This window comes from Melopsittacus undulatus, chromosome 12 (assembly GCF_012275295.1).
Source record: "Melopsittacus undulatus isolate bMelUnd1 chromosome 12, bMelUnd1.mat.Z, whole genome shotgun sequence".
NCBI lineage: Eukaryota > Metazoa > Chordata > Aves > Psittaciformes > Psittaculidae > Melopsittacus > Melopsittacus undulatus.
Window position 1 is genome coordinate 20,493,089 of NC_047538.1, and position 18,558 is coordinate 20,511,646.

Sequence of the window (18,558 nt, forward strand, 5' to 3'; positions counted from 1 at the left end):
CCTGTTTCTGATGGTGGCCAGTCACAGCTATTGAATGAGTTGTAAGAACACAGCAGACATGCATCCATCTTTCCTTTGCTTATCTTCCCAGTTAAACTGGAAGATTGTCTCTTCATCTTTTGTGTTTAGTGTGTCCTGGTGTAGAATATTTACCCTCCTGTGAATTTACCTAATTCTTGTGGAACCTGTTAGACTTTTTCATCTCCACAGCATCCTGTGGCATCCCTGCCCTATGTAGATAAGTACCTCCTGATGTTTTCAGGTGTATTCAGGTGTTTTCCTGATGTATTCAGGTGTCCCTTAATATCATAAATGCACTTCGTGCCCTCTCTATCATGCATTTTCAGAAAGCTGAATGAGATTTCCATTCATCTCCTTTGTGCTATCAATGATTTTTTTTATATCCCTGTTACTGCTTCTCAGTCTTCCCCTCCTCACTCCCAAGCTGAAAAACACTGGTAATTTCCATCTCTTCTGGTACACAAACCATACCATATGTTTGATCATTTCTCTCACTGTTCTAGTTTCACTATAGGCAGTTTTGAGATGAGGGTGGATATGAGACTCCACAAACACAAATAGTATGAAAGATGTGATGTTGAAGAGCAAAGGCTAGAAGAACATGCCTTATTCAACATGGCACAATGAAGTTGAAGGGGGAGATGATTGTTAAGTACTTCAGGGAGTGTCAGCACCAGGGGAGGGGAAGAGTTATTTAAGCTAATGGACAGTGTTGGCATGAGAACAAGTCTGTATAAACTTACTATAAATAGATTTAGGCTGGAAATAAGATTTCTGATCATTGTGCATAGGCTGGAATAAGCAGCACATAAGAAAAACAGTAGGAACCTGTGGTGAAAAGGGTGTTAGACTCTTAGAAATAGCTTGAAGTAATAAGAGGCAGTGGTATTAGTCACCATCTCTAGATGTGAAGCCCACTGAGGTCCTTAGGCACATTCATGTGTCTGCTGGCTTTTTCCAGCAAGGAACCTTTTTCCCTATTCATGGTATTTCACATTAAAAGTGCTGGGAAGGGAGAAGATGTACCAGTTTTTAATAACAGAGCTCCTTTATGTAAGGCTCCAATCTGAACGTATACACAACAATATGTGTCGGATTCAAGTCAAGAAATAGTAAGTCAATGGACAAAGGATCAGTGGACACAATACATTCAATTCTCTGCAAAAATGAGGGGGTAAAGCATAAATCCAAGTGTTTTGCTGAACTTCAGCTTGAAACTAATGTGATTTTGCACAGGTGTTGAGCACTGCTTTACATCAGGCTTCCTTTAAATGCAGCAGGAGAGGCTCTAGGGTGGACAAAGAACATTCCTGAAAACCTTTGAATAAATACGTCCAGTTTTTACTTGCTTGCTTACTAAGAATTCCTACCATAGCTATCACTGGGCCAGCTCCACCCATAGGCGCAGGAGCAGTGAGGTACTAGTTCCAGCAATTAGTGTTTTAACCAGAGTGGTGTCTGCAGCAGATCTGAGCACGTAGAAATGGCACAACATCAAAACAACATCAGTTTCAGGAGCCTGCCCGGGGGCTACCACCAGGAAAGCAACATTCCTGCTAGTAGCAGTGGGAAAACTCTGCCAAATCCCCTAAGAGAGACCAGTCCTTGGAGATCTATTCAGGGTACTTCCTGTGGGAATATGAATGTGTTAGAAAGCAAATGCTGACAATTAAAAACAAGCATTTAAGCATTTAAAGTAAAAATGGAGTCCTTCTAGTGCTGGAAAGGAATCTGGGAAGGGGGTGGGGGAGAGGGAAATAGCAGAAATACAGCAAAACAATCGGTGTCATTTGTTGTAAGATGTATTCTTCTGGTTGAGATTCACATGAATTTTAGATCCATCCTTCCAAGTGGCACGAGAGCAAAAATGGGATGAAAACTGTCACGTTTTGTCCTTGCCAGGCGCCAGCTTAAAGGTGTTTGAAGTGATCTCACACAGCACTGCCTGAACTCTGCTTGGTGTCAAGAGCAATTCTAAATGCCAGTAGTCTGCAGGAAGATTTGCATATACAAACGTGTGTATTGTGAATCTTTTTGTTGATAAAAAGTCCTGATTATAAAGTTCATCATCTGCTGCAAATCAGACATTTCTTGGTAGTTATCAGATGCTAATAATTAATTTCTCTTGCAGAAAATAACTAAAGTACAAAAGAAAACGAGGATTAAAATCAATTCAAATTTGTTTTTCTCTTCACTGATTTAAATTGCGATTGGAATCAGTAATTTAAATAATTTTGAATAATTTCTTTTACTACTGTAGGGTTGTAGTCACCATGTGGTAGGAGAGAGCTGAAATCCCTTCAGAAAGATACCCCAGATCTGGCTCCTGACAACTCCAGTAAGAAACAAAACCACATAGTTGAGGTTTGGGGGATTTCTGTTTAGGGGACTTCCCACAGTAGCTGTATGAAACTGAGCCCTTTCCCTGCTGCATTTGGGAGCAGGAGAAGACTCATGCACCAGAACCAAAGACTGCTTTGGGTACTGTGCAAAGGAGTAGAGGCTGGTGAAGCTACTGGGAGTTCCTGTCAAGCATCTGCTTTCCTGGGGCAGCTCCTTGCCTGACTTGTTTATTTTATTTAGCATTGCTTCAGTCTCTTATGAACATCAGTCCTCAAGACAAATGCATTTCTGTGGTAACTCCATGCAGGCCAGAGGAGTCTCAGGTTTTGCTATACAGAACGTGCCCAAAGAGCTTCACTGTGTATTGCCTCAGTGTTTCTCTAAAAGCTTTGCCTGGTGACTTGACAGATTATTTCTCACCTTAAGAGGCTCTACTTGAAATACTGTGTCCCTTCAGGGAGTAATTATAAATAGCAAGGACTTGAATGAGCACCTTCTTAATCTTCCATCTTTGACTTCATATTTTCCCTTCTTATCAACTCTCAGCCACTTGCTTTGAAATCTGACCAATGCCTTTATGTGATTAATCCATCAAATAGGTGAATTAGAGCCATTTTGACTCTGAGTAGAAATTTGAATGGATTGGGAAAAATGAACAGACATCTGTATTTTCAAGCTGTTGTGCTCCAGGTATCACAAGGGAAGATTTATGTGTTCTGTCCCATTGTCATTCTTCTACCATATGCATGAATATTCAGCAAGAGGAATTCTTCCCAACTACATCTTGACTCCCATTTTTCAAGAGAGCAGCTTTCTCTGTATCTCATGACAGTAAAAGAGCAGGTGAAAACTACTTTAGTCTCAAGACCTCTTTCTTAGTGTGTGTGAAATGAGTTGCTGGGTCTCAGTTTTTGTCCCCAGGAGCTCGTGTACATTGTCTACAGTGCTGAGTTGGCCAACAAAACCAAACAAAACGCTCAGGTTTGAATCTAGTTTCAGTATTCCAGCATCCTCACGCTTTCCCCCACTCTGACATTTAAAACCACTGGAGCTTTGAGTTACGTAGCTGAGATTTAATAGTTTTGTTTCTGGATCGAAGCACATTGGCAGAGCAATGGGGAAGGCGTTTGTCATTCCACGTGCTGCACAATTATGGACATTAATCCTGTGGGCACTTTTCAGAACAGAATTGAATTGTATGTTCTGTCCCTGAGAAGATGGCTTCCTTTTAGTTCCATAGCACATAGAAATTAAACGCTGCTGAGAATATAAATGAAGTCTTGTTTCAACTTCATGACTTTCCTGCAGGCATTAATAGAGCAGATAGAAGAGGTACAGAAGTGCTCTTCTTTTTGAGAATCAGCAAATATAAAAGAAGATAGGGATAAATTCTGATGAAAGCACAGTCTTCTGTGGTTTGGTTGTTTATCTGCTGGATGTTTCCCTACATAGCCGAGTCAGGTTGTAGGTGACAGCAGAGCTCTCATGAAGCAAACTGTGCTTGTGGCTTTTCCTTTGCTTACCATTCGTTTGCCTCTGAATGCTTGAGTTTGGTCTCTAGATTTTAAAGCTGCTGCCCACAGGTTGGACACAACCTTGCAGCATTCCATGTGCACTTCCAGGAAAGCAGGTTACATAGTCTGGTTAATCCACTCTTTCAGCCACATCTATTTGCATGTTCTTCCACAGCGTGGCAGTCGCTTCTTGTCTTCTTAGGAGCCTATTTCACTAGTTTTTGCTTTTACTGACAGAATATGGCTCTTGGAAACACAAACTGTGCTGTGGAAACACTCTGTGGCATAAGGATCTGTGGAAGAAGAAAGCATGGCAGGGTTTCCTTCCTTTCCCAGTGGATAGGCCCAATCACACTGTGGCTCTTCCAGTAAAGAAGAGCCTGTCTTGTGTAGTAGATGAACTTGATGTTTCAGTACTCTGCAGTTCTGTTTATAGGTTTTTAAGATGACAAGGTGTTGGGATTTGGGAGGGAGTGCTTGGGTTTTAAGGCCTATTAGATAGAGTGAGTTACTATCAGCACATTCTGTCTGGGCTCCTCTACAGCACTGTGATAGTCCATGGTTGTCCTTCAATAGATAGTCATACAACACTTGTCCTGTGTTAGATGCTAGATAGGGAATGCATGTGCAGTAGGCATTACATGGAGGGAGCAATCATTATATCTTGAGTTACTTTATTTGATCTAAGGTTGATCAATCAGGCTGATTAATAAAGAGATTGTGATGGGTACTCAATGCATCCGGTGAGGACTCTTATATCATACTTCAGATAGATAGCAGGAAGTAGTAAGATCATGATAGTAGATGGGTATTTAGGTTGTCAGACTGTCACTGCTGCTGTTGAGAGTGTGACTGAAATATTGGCTAGAACTCTTGAGAAAAGTGGCATGAAATTTGCCCAGGCCCAACCATTAAGATCATATTTCATGTGAATGGACACTTACACCAAAACAATGAGCCCTGGAAAGCTATTTGGTAACTCCCTTATTCTGATACAGGTCAATAATAGTGATTCATAAACATCTCGGTGGGTTTCCTTTTCAAAGACATATGTGCTGGCCTGCAGAAAGCAGCAGCAGCCGCTCACATCGCAAGATCTTTATCCAGGGGCTTGCATATAACCAGTTTGAGGTTGTTTTCCAGTTGTTTCCATGTAAATATCTTTCCCAATAGCAGCTAAATACAATGTTCTTTAGGGATACATAAAAAGTTTCAAAGGCAGATTAATCAAAGGTGTTTGTGCCACATTAAAACTTTGTTTCACCTCATATTGAGAACTATAGAATCATGAACTCTGGTGTCTCATATAAAACCATGGATCCTGTTTAGCACTGGCTGAAATCTAGGAGAGATGCTCAGAGTGAGTACCAGGTAGGGGTTGTAGTCTTCCTCCCCCCCACCTTGGTTTTACTACTTAAGGATATTTGCATGAGAATAAAACGTGGTTCTTTGGCACTCATCTGCTCCCGCTGTTTATTCTTTGCTTGGGGGTATTGTCTCAGTTTGTGACAACATAATTGGTTTCTGTGGAGGAGATTATGATATTGATGAGACATACATGACTTCAGGTGAGGTGCAATCAAAGCAACAGTTGAGAATCGAAGGTACTGTCTGTTTTCCTGCAGTTTTCACTAAGGCTTATTCAGCACTTTAATTAAGGGTGTTATTTATTACTGAATTATATCATGCAGAGCTGCAGTGTGGATGCAGTTACACTGATACAGGCATGACCAGGGTCAGGGCTGCTTACTTTGTTTTCTAAGCTGATGTAAACTGTACCAGGCTGGTCAAACGCGTGCTGTTGCTCACTGTTTGCCATAATTTAGTGTTCTCTAGTGTAGACAAGCTGAAAGAATTGAGCTGGAAAATGCTCTCTTAATAGTTCTTTCTGTGTATTAAATATTTCCTTGAATGGTTAGCTACTCTTGTACAGGATGAGATCTTTTGAGAGCCATTATCATCAGAAAAGTTTATTTTATTGCGTTGTTCCCCTGCCCCAATTCCCAGTTTGCTATTTTCTATCCTCTCCTATCCAAATGGGCTTTTTGAAACACCATCTCAGCAAAGTTTTCCTAGCAGTTGGAAATGATTGTGAGATCTTGTTGGCATGTGTGGCTTCACTCCTAACGCGGGCTTTGTAATTAGAGCTCATTTGTCACTTGTGTTCCACTTGTAAGCAGCAGAGTGGAACACACTCTCGGGTGGCTGAGGAGTAAGCTTCAGTGTGGGTTACACTTAGTGACCTGCTGCAGCCCTGTTAGGCTGATGCAGATACACCCAGAGTGCCTGTAAGCGTTGCAGATGAGAGGAGTAGGATGATGCATGTCATGACTTACCATGCTATGAATGACATTTTGCCGTGGTGTGACTGGTGGATTGTCCTTGGGGGATGTCACAAGTTGTCTTTTTTCTCCTGTCTGGATTATGGAGCTGAAAGGCTGGAGGGATGAACAAGCATGAAGCAGGTTATGTAGAGCCTCACATGGAGTTGGCACAGTCTGGTGGAGACTTGGGTCTTGACAGGTGTGGGACCAGACATCCTCCTTCTGGATGTCATCTGTTCTCCTGCCTCTGCTGGAGGCCAACTGGATAATGGAACCACAATCGCTGCGGTAATGGTGTTGGTTATAGCATAAAGCATAGCGTAAAGCTCTCCTTTGTAGCCCTGTCATGAGACATGCATCCCCCCTTCCTCTCCCCTCCAGAATCCAGAAAACACTGGATTCTGATACTACCTTGTGATTCTGAAAGCCAAGGCCTTAGGCACATGCCTTTCGTGCCTCAGCTTTCATCTGCTCCTGGTTGTGTACGAACTCAATGGGGGAAGAGAAACCTGAGGAGACAGGCTGAACATACCCAACCATAATGTGTTGCAAGTAAATGCTTTGCTCCTGGCATCACAGATGAGCAGAACTGGGAGAACACCCTCACATACCCATAGATTGAGCTTGTGAAGAGGACAGACGTACAGGCAGTGGATATATAAGGTATTCGGAATAAGGAAGGGACATTATCATTGCATAAGTCACTTGGCTTTATCAGCAGTCACCTGTAAAGATGTGCTTGAAGTTTGACTGTATTTTGTTACTCTAGTGGCCAGGCTTTGTGCACATCGTGGTGTCCCAAGGGCTGGGAGTGGGCCTGAGGCAGCATTGCCACCAGCTCCTGCCTGTTGCTGCCTCTTCTCTTGGGCTACCTGTTTATGTGGCCATGTGGTAATTCAGACCAGGGACCTGAACTGAAACTAGTTTGACAAAAACCTTGATGCAGGGACCATTAGATGTGCTTCTTTATGGCTTCTTGGTTGCTCAGCACATGCAAATATTTAATCTTGTGTTTAATTCTGTGTTGTGGGCGTAGGAGCCGGAGGCAAAATCCTAACAACTTGCATGGAATCGGGATTTCCCCTAAAAGCAGGCCCATAAATCCAATGGGAAATTTAAATCTCAGCGCTCACATCCAGGCCTCTGTGTCTTGACCCTCAGCTGCAAGCTCTTGAGGGCAAAAGAAGTGTCCGGTTGAGGTGCTGGCCATACTGTGACCTTCGGATCTAGAACAGGTCCCTGATCGACTGATGTGTGAGGGTATTTTATGGCAAAACCTGACTGGTGGGTCAGGGCAGGGCTGGAAATGGTTCCTCAGGAGCCAGCAGGAAAGGGGGTGAGGCCAGATGTGAGCAGCTCCGCAAGCCGGGTTGCCTTGTATCCCATCCTCTTCCATCCTCCCCAACGTGAGTGCTGCAGCGGGGGCATCACTTGCAATGCCGAAGTTTGCTCGGTGCCTTTCCTGCTCCCGTCCCGTCCCCTGCAGCAGGACGGGAGCCGGCAGGTACCGAGGGCTGTGTGTGTATGTGTGTGTCTGTCTGTCTGTGCGCGCCTCCTTTGTCTCCGGCAGCCCGTGCAGCGCCGAGCACCCTGCGGGCGGCCGCGCATCCCTCCCCGCCCCGCCCCGCTCCGCTCGGCACACCCAGGCAGGCCGAGCATCGGCCCGGCCCCCTCGGCCGAGCGCGGGGCTCGTTACCAGCGGGGGGCTAATTGCCAACGGGGCCTTGAAGCCACCACCACCATCCCCCCCCGGGCCCCGGTGGGGGGCGGCCGGCGCTGCCCCGGCCGAGCGGCCGCGCTGTCCCCGCAGGCCGGCTTTGTGCGAGCGGGCCGCGATTGGCCGTGCCGGCAGGGCCAGCCCCTTCCTGGCTGCCTGGCATGAATATGCACGGCCCCCCTTCCTCCTCCTCCTCCTCCTCCTCCTGCATGTGTGTGTGTGTGTGCGGGGAGCGGGGCTCCGCCAGCAGCGCCGCTCCAGCCATGTCAGCTCGGCTCCGCCTGGGCCCACCATGAGCCATGGCCATGTCTGCGAGCGCCGACGAGGAGGACTACGAGTCGGAGCCGGAGCCCGAGCCGGGGCCGGGGCCCGAGCTGGGGCCGGAGCAGGTCCGGGGCGGGCGGCGAAGTTTGCAGCAGGAAGGGAGGGGAGGAGGAGGAGGAGGAGGCCGGGGCCGGGCAGCGCCGCGCCGGCAGCGGGGACGGGGAACAATGTGGGGTCGGGAGCGGCCCCGGCCCGGCCCGGAGCGGCTGCGCCCGGCGGCTCCGCGGCTGCGGGCGGCTCCGCGGGGTGCGGGAGGCTCCGCCGGGGCCGGCCCGGGGCGCTCGGCCTCGGCCGCCCGGGGCACCGGGAGTTCGGCACCGCCGAGGGCCCCGCGCCGCTTCCGAGGCGAACGCGCTCGGGGCGTGTGGCTGTGCCGGGGGGGTCCCCGCCGGCAGCATCGGTATCGGTGCTGGTGTTGTTTGCTCTTCCGATCGCTGAGGGGGCTGCGGGACTTGGGAGAGAGTGGGATGCTGAGCCTGGCTACCTTGTCTTAGTTTGATTTATAGCCAGAGTCTCCTTCCCATTCCCAGGGTCGAGGGATGTAGAATAAAGAGGAAGATGCGTGCTGAAATGAAAACACAACTTTTATTAATAGTTTTTTCTCTGAAGGTGTTTTTTTTCTTTATTTTTTCATTTTATTTTATTCGTGGGGGGAAGGAGGATAAACTTTTAAAATTTATGAAGTAATTTGGGAAAAATAATCCAGAACATGTGTTCTAGATTGCGGATTTTACTCTCTAAGAACTGCCTAAGCAATTAGAAATGCACCAGGAATAGTATTAAACATGTGTAGGCAATTCAAACATCAACTTAATCATTTTGTTCATAACTCAAGGTGGTTTGCTCTCTAAAATACTCTGATATGTGCTTTTAGAGACAAGTTTCTGCCTAGGCCGGGTGCTGAGTCCATCTTCCGAAACCCATCTCGTATCTAATAACTTGATCATGCTTTCCTTCATAATTGCACCAGGAAAGCAGTGCTGAGAAGGAGTTTGGAGTGGTGATGATGGTGATGATGGTGATGATGGTGGTGTGCCTTGGGTGCTGCCCAGGGATGGAGGATCTCGTGCAGGAACAGTGAGAGAGATGTTGATGGGCTGCACAGGCCTGGTGTAGTGTCAGTCCAAGACACACACAGGCTTTGGATGAGTAACTTTATTAAGGCTTTACTTAATTCTGCAAGTTGTGTGATGTACAGGCCTGTGCTACTGCTCAGCTTACACACCTGGGAGTTAAAATGTCCAGCCCCCTTCCTTCTCTTAAGCTTTGCCCCATGTTAGGCCTTTCCCCTTCCCATCTGGATCTTGCTGTGATTTCTGTATGCTCTTTTAGAAGAGCTAATGGTTGGGAGAGCAGATTGGCCTCGGCTGCATTGTACCAGCTGTGGAATCACCATGGAGGTGCTAGTTCTTCCTGGGTGAATTTGGAAAGCTGGTTACATTCTGGGCTTCTTAGCTCTTCTAAATCCTGAGGTTTTGATAGCGTTTTTATATCTTAATAGTTTAAAGCAAAAGATTAATGTAAGAAAGTGGAGATCCTGCTTAAAAGGCTTGGTCTGAGCCTAAATTACAATGCTGTGACCTGTGTAGCAAAAACGTGTGGAATGGTTTTCTTTCTGTTCAAAACTGTTCAGTGGAAGAAGGCCTCACATGGATCCAACCGTGTTTACGTACCAGCCTGCTTTGGTGTGTAGTTCCTCTGTTTCTCTACATGGGATGTGTCAAATGGATATCACATAGTTTTTCCTAACAGGTGAAAGGCTTTGGTTCTACAGGTGTAGTTCAACCGCACAGCTCTGGTGTTTGGGTAGGAACTGCTGGTTTTGTCACTCCCATCTTGATTTCATTCCTCTTTCCCAAGCCTGTCTAAACTAAGAAGGCAGAAAGGACTGTCAGGTTTCCCAGCAGGAGAGCGGGTGGGATTTCCTGCACTTGCAATAGTTGTGGTCAGCACTGGGGGTTTAGAAGCGTGGGATGCCAGGGCATGTATCCTGCCTGGCGCTGGCCATGGGGAGGGCAGCACCCTGCCACAGGCTCCTCAGGTGGGAAGAAACTCAGTTTCTGACTGTGACACTTGAGCATGTGTAAACAGCCTGATAAAAAAAGCTCCTGGGTGGGGGGTAGGAGGATTTGTCCTGAAGTAGCAGTGAGAAGAAAAGCTACAAAGCACAAGAGGCCCCAAGTCTGTGGAACTTACGGGTGTCTTTAAGAGCCTCCTACTTTGGATGCAGCTTATCTACAAAAGCATATTTTTGCCAATATGTCTTAATCCAGCCTCCAGGCCTAACTTCTACCTCCTTGCCACCGGAGGAAAATAAACGGGGGCACTTGTATTGGCCCTGACATACCAGTTTATCACACCCTAAACCACATAGCTGTGTTGGCAGAAAAGCTGCGGGAGTGTCACTAATGCCCAGATGAACCTGTGAGGCATAAACTTGTCTATTTGCTTGTGGGAAATGGATCTGTTTGTTCAGTAGTGGAGCTGTGTGGTCACTTGGCAGTGGTCGTGAGAGGCTACGTTGCTTTTGCAGGAGAGGATGAGGACGTTTGTAGGTATGAACTGGAGGAGATGGTGGCAGTGAACATGTGGAGAGGATTAAAATCCTGTTTAGGGGTGGCTGGGCTTGGAAAAACATCCACCTTCCCTTTCCCTCTGCTACTGCTTGCTTAATGGGGGACCTTGGACTTGTCTTGCAGGACACCTCCACCCTGGCAGGAGCCTATGCTGATGATGGGTGATGTGACTCTTGTAAACAGCCACTGCTGGAGGAGAACAGCTCTCCTGGAGTTTGCATGTGTAGACTTTTGGGCAGATGTCTTGTAGCCAGACATGTTAGATTGTGCTGTTGGCTTCTGTTCTTCAGTTAATACAGTTCTTAAGGGTGTCACTGGCATCAGGGTGATTTTTGCCATCTTAAACTGACTTCCTCCTTGTTCCCACAGAATTCCTGCAGTCACATCATCTTGTCCTTCCTTTTCCTCTAAGTTCTTCCTCTTACAGGGGTTTCTGTTAATAACAGAAGAGATGTGAGGATTTAATGCTGAAGATATGTTGGCTTGGTGTGATTATCTAGTGCAGGACAGTGTGTGTGTACCCCTATGTCAGGGCTAATGTAGAGTTAATGGCAGGGTCTGTTTCAGAGACCTCTGGTGAAATGACTTTGTTGAAGCTCAGTCCAGTGCATTGGTGTGTGTGTTGCTGGTCTACACTACTGCTGGTTATTGTCAATTTGACTGGTTTTCTTGTTAGGAAGGCTGAAACTACGTGACTGGGAGATAGGAGAGGGACCTGTCACTGGAGTGGCATAGGACAGTGCTGCTCGCTGGCCCTAGGCAGTAGTAGGGGAAGCCTTGTCCTCCAGAATTCCCATCCTGTTGGAAATGGAAAACTGCACCTCTGCATCCACACACCTCTGATGCAAGGAAACAACTGACCAGAAGCCTTTGCTGTAGCACCCTGTGGGCTTCTCCAGTGCCCTGCGTCAGCCCACAACCCAACACGTTTAGGGTGGTGGTTTAGGTGACAACAGATATGAACTGTGGGTTAATACACGTGGCTTTCCCCCCAATATTTATTTATCAGATCTTGTAAATAAACAATAAATTACATTTGTCTATTCTAATTCTGTTAATTGTATTGGCATGCTGTGCCATACAAAGGTCTAAGCACAGAACTGGTACCCGGAAAGTCCTGGGTCCTCATCCATCTTTCAGTGCTGATGCAGCTGTATGGACTTAGTCAAACTACAGGAAAACAGAATAATTGGAAGGAAATCACTTCTGTCTTGCAAATGGAAGGGATATATTTATGTGGCACAGCACCTTGAAGCAACAGACACTACACATGTAAGATGTCTGTCTTGGTGAGATTTATGCAGTGGGTACAGAAGCTGTTCAGACTGTACTTGGTTGGGAGCTGAAGTGCTTCAGGGACTCACTGAGCTGGCCATAAGCCCTTCGGAAGGGCACTGCACATGTCCCTGGATTTCTGTCTGGACACCCTGTCTGGAGATGTTTAGTCTGAAATACTGGTACAGTGCCACTGGCAGCAGCTTAAGCAGGTCACTGAAGCTGAGTGGTGGAATAAGACCCATGCCAAGGTAAAGGCCACTTGCAGAAGAGTTCGTTTCTAGGCTGCAGGCTTTGCCAGCCTTGCTTTTAGGACCAGCTCCTTCCTTGTGGATGCAGGGTCAGCTGATCTTCCTCTCCAGAGCAGAGGAGTTTATATGTGGAGTTGCCTGGTGACAACTCCAAGGGAGCCTGCTTGGTGTTGGGATAGCAGCTGGGGAACATCAGCACCTACTTAATGATGTATTTAACAGCTGATAGCTCTGGAAGTGTCCTCTCTATAGCTTGATGATCTTGGTATTTCTGTTTACCTGAAGGTCTTTGAGTTATTCTTTACAACTGGGAAGGAAATAAATTGTTGCTGTAAACATCAAAGTCGTGTTTCTGTTGCAGTAAGAGTTGTGCTCAGAGGTGCTCTGCTGCTGACCCTAGTGATGATGGTGGGTGGCTTTTTGATGGCTGCCAAGCAAGGAAGTGACACAGGGTGAAAGTGTGTTAAAGTACCTGTAAGCAGGCAGTGAATGGCTTTGTAGTTCATAGTGTATTACATTCTGATGGCCTAAATCTGCTCCTAGTATCCAGGGTTGTGGAGGCCACACTGTCCCCTTCAGGGGCGGGAGCAGGTTACCTTTGTGTGTTCCATAGTAGTAATTTGGCAGGGACAATGTAAACCCTACTCCAAAACACAAAAGAGAAGTTCTATCAGGATGTCCTGTTTAATGGGTCTTGGTTTAGTCTTCCAGCTTTCAGGTTTCTAGGCTTCAATATAATAAAGGTACATTAATGTAGTAATCCTAATATGTTTCAATTGCTGCTTGCACAGCCTTCGTTAGGAGCTTGGGAGCGTGGTTGTCATCACTCAACATCCTTCTCTACTGAAGACTTGCTGTGGCAAGAGGAATATGGGCACAGTTTCTGTGGAGGTGCTGGAGAACATAGGGGGTCCCTGTTGGTAGTGTTTCAGACGGGTTCTGTCTCAACTGCCTGATTTCTGTTGTAAGATTCAATAGGAAACAAAATCTCTTCAAGTTTGGTGTGGATTTCTCCTCAGAGGTAGCTGCTGGTGTCTGCTGGAGCCACAGGCTGAGCTTGAGGGTCTCAGCTCATCTCCTTGGGAAAGGAGATGGTAGGATCTGATGCACATATGGGAGACAGCATTGGTCCAGAGCCTAGCTTAGGGCTTAGTATGTCACCTAGTCCTGAGCTTGAGGCCATGGAGCTGCTGTGTGCTGGCTACCATGGTAAATCCAGGTTAAAGACTCCCACCATCCCCTGTCACTCATTCTTTATTTGCAAGCAGCTCCACAGAGCAGTGCTGGGGGAGTGGGAAATGGCAGCAATGGGGTGGGAACAGGAGCTGGGAAGGAAATCCTTACCTGGATTTCCTACCCGGGCTGGTACATTGTAAAATGCAGTCTGAGCTGGAAATCCTGCAGCATCTCCTCACTAACATCGACCTGGAATTCATCTGGCTGTCTGCCATGTGCTAAATAAACCCCAAGTCATGTTGGAGGCTCCTTCTACCCCCTTGAATCCCAGCCCCTTTCTGGGATAGCAACCCACAGGCCTGAGTTTCTTCTGTGGTGGTTTTTAAGCGACCACTTTGGAGCCCCTTGAAACTAGATACTAGTGGGAATTCCTGCAAGGCCTCCCTAGCCTTGCTGGCTGCAACATCCTGGAGTGAAAACGTGGTTTGGAGTGAGGATTGGTCGGGGGGTAAATCAGTGCAAACCTGGCTTGGATTTGTTAACTTGAAGAGCTCTGGGTGGGTAACAAACGTTACACACAGTGAGATCAGAGGTCTGCACCTCTGATGGCTGCTGGTGGTTTCTAAGCAATCCTGAGTTGTGTGGTGTGGGCTGGCCTGACTTGTTCTTGTACCTTCTTCACCTTCCTGCTTCTGCTTTCTTGTTTGGGGATTCTCAGTTTCTGTGTTTCAAGTGATGCCTTTTTCACCGCCTGCATCTTTGCAGTGCCCTGGCACTTAAAATGCTGTCCTCGGAATGATACTTGGCTCATATTACTGTGGCAGAATCAGGAGTTGTCTTTCAGCTGGAAAAGTACCGAGTTTGATTTTTCCTTGAAAGAGATCATGTTTTAAAAAGACCATCCTGAGTGTGTCACAACTGGGTTTTGCTGCCTTAAAAAAGCCCTTAATCCTGTTCAGACCTAGTGGGAAGGAGTCAGATGCTCTTGCAGAATCTTCCATGTGCTGTTGGCAGAGAGAACTGCCCAGGTTGTTGTACATATTTTGGTTTAATTTGTTCCCACTGATGTCTGGCCTTCGGTTTGTGTCTCGCTTCCCTTGCTAGTTGAAGGAGACTCTATTAGAGAGAACGGAGGAGTGATTCATGCGGAGGAAGGACATTATCTCTTATCTAGGTTGCCACTAAGCCAGTCCTGCCAGTGCTGACTTTATCCTTGAGAGGCTGAAAAGTTGGTCTAAAAGGTAAATATTTATTCTTTAGAGTGTCTGAAATCGATCTGTAATCCAGGAGTCTGGTGTGGTTGCTGATGGGAAGGAAGCTTCACTTGCATGGTGCGATTCAGCCTGCAAGCAGAACACAGGAGGAGCAGGATCAAAACCTTGCTGGAATCTCTAACCTCATGGACTGAACAATGTTTTGTCCCCCCTCAGTTACCATAGTGGGTCTGTGGGAGGAAAAACAGAGGTCAAGCTCCTGGCTCCCCTGATCTCCCAGCACAGAGGGTCTTGGGATGGTGACTGTTTAAGTATCAGCACTCTTCTGCATGGCAGAGAAAGTCAGTGGAGCTTTGCTTTGTCAGCTGGGAGGAAGATGAGATACTCACCAATGTGGCTTTTCTTCAGGGTTGTGTAGCAGGACACTTAGGGAAGCTTTTGTAGTAGTGAGTAGAACGTTTCCGTGTCTTCTAAAAGCTGTGGTGGAAACCAAGCCTTGGCTTTCTCTCCCCAACCTCCCCTGCCTTGGTGGCTGCCCAGAAGTCAGCAGCAGCAGAAAATGAAACCTGCTGGTTTGTTGGTCATATGCTGAGGTGCACAGAAGGTGGGGAAATTGGATAAATGCTAAACCAGATGAGCTTTGCAGTCCTGTTATTATCATCTTTATGGAGAAAGCTGTCAGTGTAAGAATGAGCCAAGCCAATTCTTGTGTAATTAGCCCCATACAATTACATGGTATTTAGTGATGTTTGGCTTGAGCTGGAAGTTCTTGTGTGTAACAGGGAGTTTCTGATGAGAACATGAAATTTAGAGACCCAGAGTGAATATGTTGTAGTTAACCTAATCATTTAAAATCTTTTCATGGTCCTTTAGCTTCTGTCTTAAAGGTCACTGAAATCCAGTCCTGGGATGCCCTTTTTAGCCTTTGCACAATATCAGTTAGTGTTCTATTTTTGAGAACTTGCTAGTATTGGATGTGAGGGGAACTACTTTAGAAGGGCTTTGTACTATTTGTGTTTTATTTCCTACTTTATCACTTGGCAGTACTTCATACTCTGCTGGTTTTATAGAGAGATTGCTATGGCTTGAGCCATTGCTACTGAATGTTTCTTTACTGTACCTAACCTCAAAATTACTTCTGCTGCCTCCTTGGGTTTTTCCATTGCCAATGAAGAGAAGTAGAACTTCTGCCTTAACCTGAGCACAGTGCTAAGAGCCTGCAGCTCAGCACCTCCCATACAAAGACAGGGTGAGGAGATTGGGGCTGTTCAGCCTGGGGAAGAGAAGCTGCACTGAGACTTCAGAGCAGCTTCCCATATCTGAAGGGCAGCTACAAGGATGCTGGAGAGGGACTCTTCATAAGGGACTGTAGCGATAGGACAGGGGGTTCAGGATGGGATCAGACTCAAACAGGGGAGATTGAGGTTGGACATAAGGAAGAAACCCCACTGAGGGTGCTGAGGCGCTGGCACAGGGTGCCCACAGAAGCTGTGGCTGCCCCAACCCCTGTGGGCCAGGTTGGACACAGGGGCTTGGAGCAGCTGCTCCAGTGGAAGGGGTCCCTGCCTGTGGCAGGGGATTGGAACTGGATGATCTTAAGGTCCCTTCCACCCCAAACCGTGCGTGATTCTGTGATGCAGATCATCTCTTGATCTGCTACAAGCCCATCACTTGGGTTTTGGTCCTGCAATGAGCTGTGCATAAATTGATTCTCCTTGCCCTCCTTTGAAGTAGGCTTGCTATAGGTTTGGGACCTCTCATTTATGCCTTGGTTTCTTTGTCTTTTTACACTGTATCGCATCTTGAAAAGGTGAGGGAACTCCTTCAGTTATAAGAGTGGTCATAAGCATCTGCTGAGCATTACCCATCTGTGTGTAATTGTGTACATCTGTCACGTTCACATCAAAGATGTCTGCATCTTCTGCCCAAGAAGTTGTGTGTTTAGGTGGTAGGTGGGGTCTGTGCCTAACCTTGTGTGTGTGCCTCTTTCAGAACAGGGCAGTGGGACGGCCCAAAGGGAAGCTGGGCACTGCTTCTGCGGTGAAGCTCGCGGCTAACCGGACCACCGCCGGAGCGCGCCGGAGGAGGACGCGATGCCGCAAGTGCGAGGCCTGCCTGCGGACAGAGTGCGGCGAGTGTCACTTCTGCAAGGACATGAAGAAGTTTGGGGGACCTGGCAGGATGAAGCAGTCCTGCATTATGAGGCAGTGTATCGCAGTAAGTGTGCCTGGTGCTATGAGCTGCTGGGAGATTGATGTCTTCTATCTGTGTGTCCTGATGACATGGTGTGGAGCTGAGAACTCTGCTTGGAGGGCATCAGACACTGGTGTGATCCCTGGCCTCTCGTCTTCCCATTGCTTTTCATCCCCTTCCACATCTTAAACCAGAATGCTGCTAAAACTTAATAGTGTAGCTTTCATTCTGAGTAGTGTAGAAGTGGAGATTATCAGTATGCTGGAAGTTGGCACTCAAATCATACTGAAATTCTGGGATTTAGGGAAGAGAGGGAAGTTCCAATTCAAAGGGAGGAGAGGAGTGTTTGGTTTGGATCTGTGAATTTCCTGAGAAGAGCTGTCTTGCAACCATCTGAACTCCTTAACCAAATTAAGATATGGGGAAATCTTTGGCTGGCATCCTCCAAGATGCTGGCACTCGTGACTCCAGCCCCAGGTTACTTAACATCTGAATTTCAGTGTGTTTGCTGTCATAGCAAACAAGGGCATATAGCAGAGGCTCTGATCCAGATGAGCCAAGGAGCCGTCAAGCCAGGATCTTGTCTTCCTTGGGGACTGGAAATGGCTGTCAAGGGGATGAGCATCAGAACAGAGGAATCTGGCAGTCAAAGACAGTTTCCTGGGCTCCTGTGGTACATTGCTTAGCAGCTTCTTGAGTCATAAGTGATAGCTTTGTATTTAACAAATACTGACAGATTCATCTTCCATTAAGGTGTCCAAGTGGCTTTTGAATCTGTTGCTTTCATTACTGATTGTTGCAGATCTTCTCCTCAGGTCTCATGTCCACAGTGTCCCCATTCAAGGGTAAAAATCAGCTTTAGCTTTTATCTGAATTCTTTGAAAGGTCTTGTTTATGCCTTTGTCAAGGGCTTGGTTTTCTGTTGTGTTTTTTGGGGGGTTTAAGGAAGGGAATGTTGTTTATTTCTCTCTCAAGTCTTGCTACAGTTCCTTTCACTTAGGGGTTGTGTTTTTCTTCCTTAATTCCGATGAGGAATCTGAAGTGGAGGCATTAAATGACTTTGACACTGATAAAAAAGCCTGATAAAACAGTTAAGGTTTCCAGTCGTTGCTCCTGGTAGCTCACTCCATGGCCTGTTCTAAGCCACGTACTGTTCTTGACAGAGAGGATTGGATTTGGCTCTGCTGGATCTTTCAGTAAAGTACATAGAATATCTACCTTTCCGCAGAGTGCTTTTGCAGCTCAAGTGTCTTTTCTTTGAACACTTGATTTCCTGGAGTGTGGCATGAATTGAACAGCATGGATAAAGAATTTATTATTCTCCAGGGGCAAGAAATAGTGAAAATGTGCTGCCTTTTTAGTGGAAGGATTAAATTAGGGCTGCAGTGTTCTTTCTTGTCCTGAGTGATGGAGGAAACTTTCATTCTAAGCTGTGTTTCACTCCTGATAACACAGGCTGAGCCTTTTGGAGATGAACTGGGTTCTCTTCTGGCTGAGTGTAGTCATCCTCTCATCCCCTTTCTTCTAATGAAGAACCATTTTTCTTCTTGGTGTCTGCAGTTTTATTTCCAGAAGCTGTGGTTAGAGTACAGGCCTTGGGAGCCAGGGTACTCTGGTTACTTGCCCTGTC

General features: G+C 46.7%; 1 protein-coding gene across 3 annotated transcripts in view; it reads left to right on the forward strand.

Moving 5' to 3' along the window:
* The window catches only part of KDM2B (lysine demethylase 2B), an 81,744-nt gene that overhangs the window by 47,784 nt on the left and 15,402 nt on the right, over positions 1 to 18,558 (forward strand). For all 3 annotated transcript variants that reach the window (XM_031045551.2, XM_031045550.2, XM_034068002.1), the window contains one exon: positions 16,728 to 16,952. In XM_031045551.2, the coding sequence (XP_030901411.1) occupies positions 16,728 to 16,952 (225 nt within the window). The remainder of the gene's footprint in view (positions 1 to 16,727; positions 16,953 to 18,558) is intronic.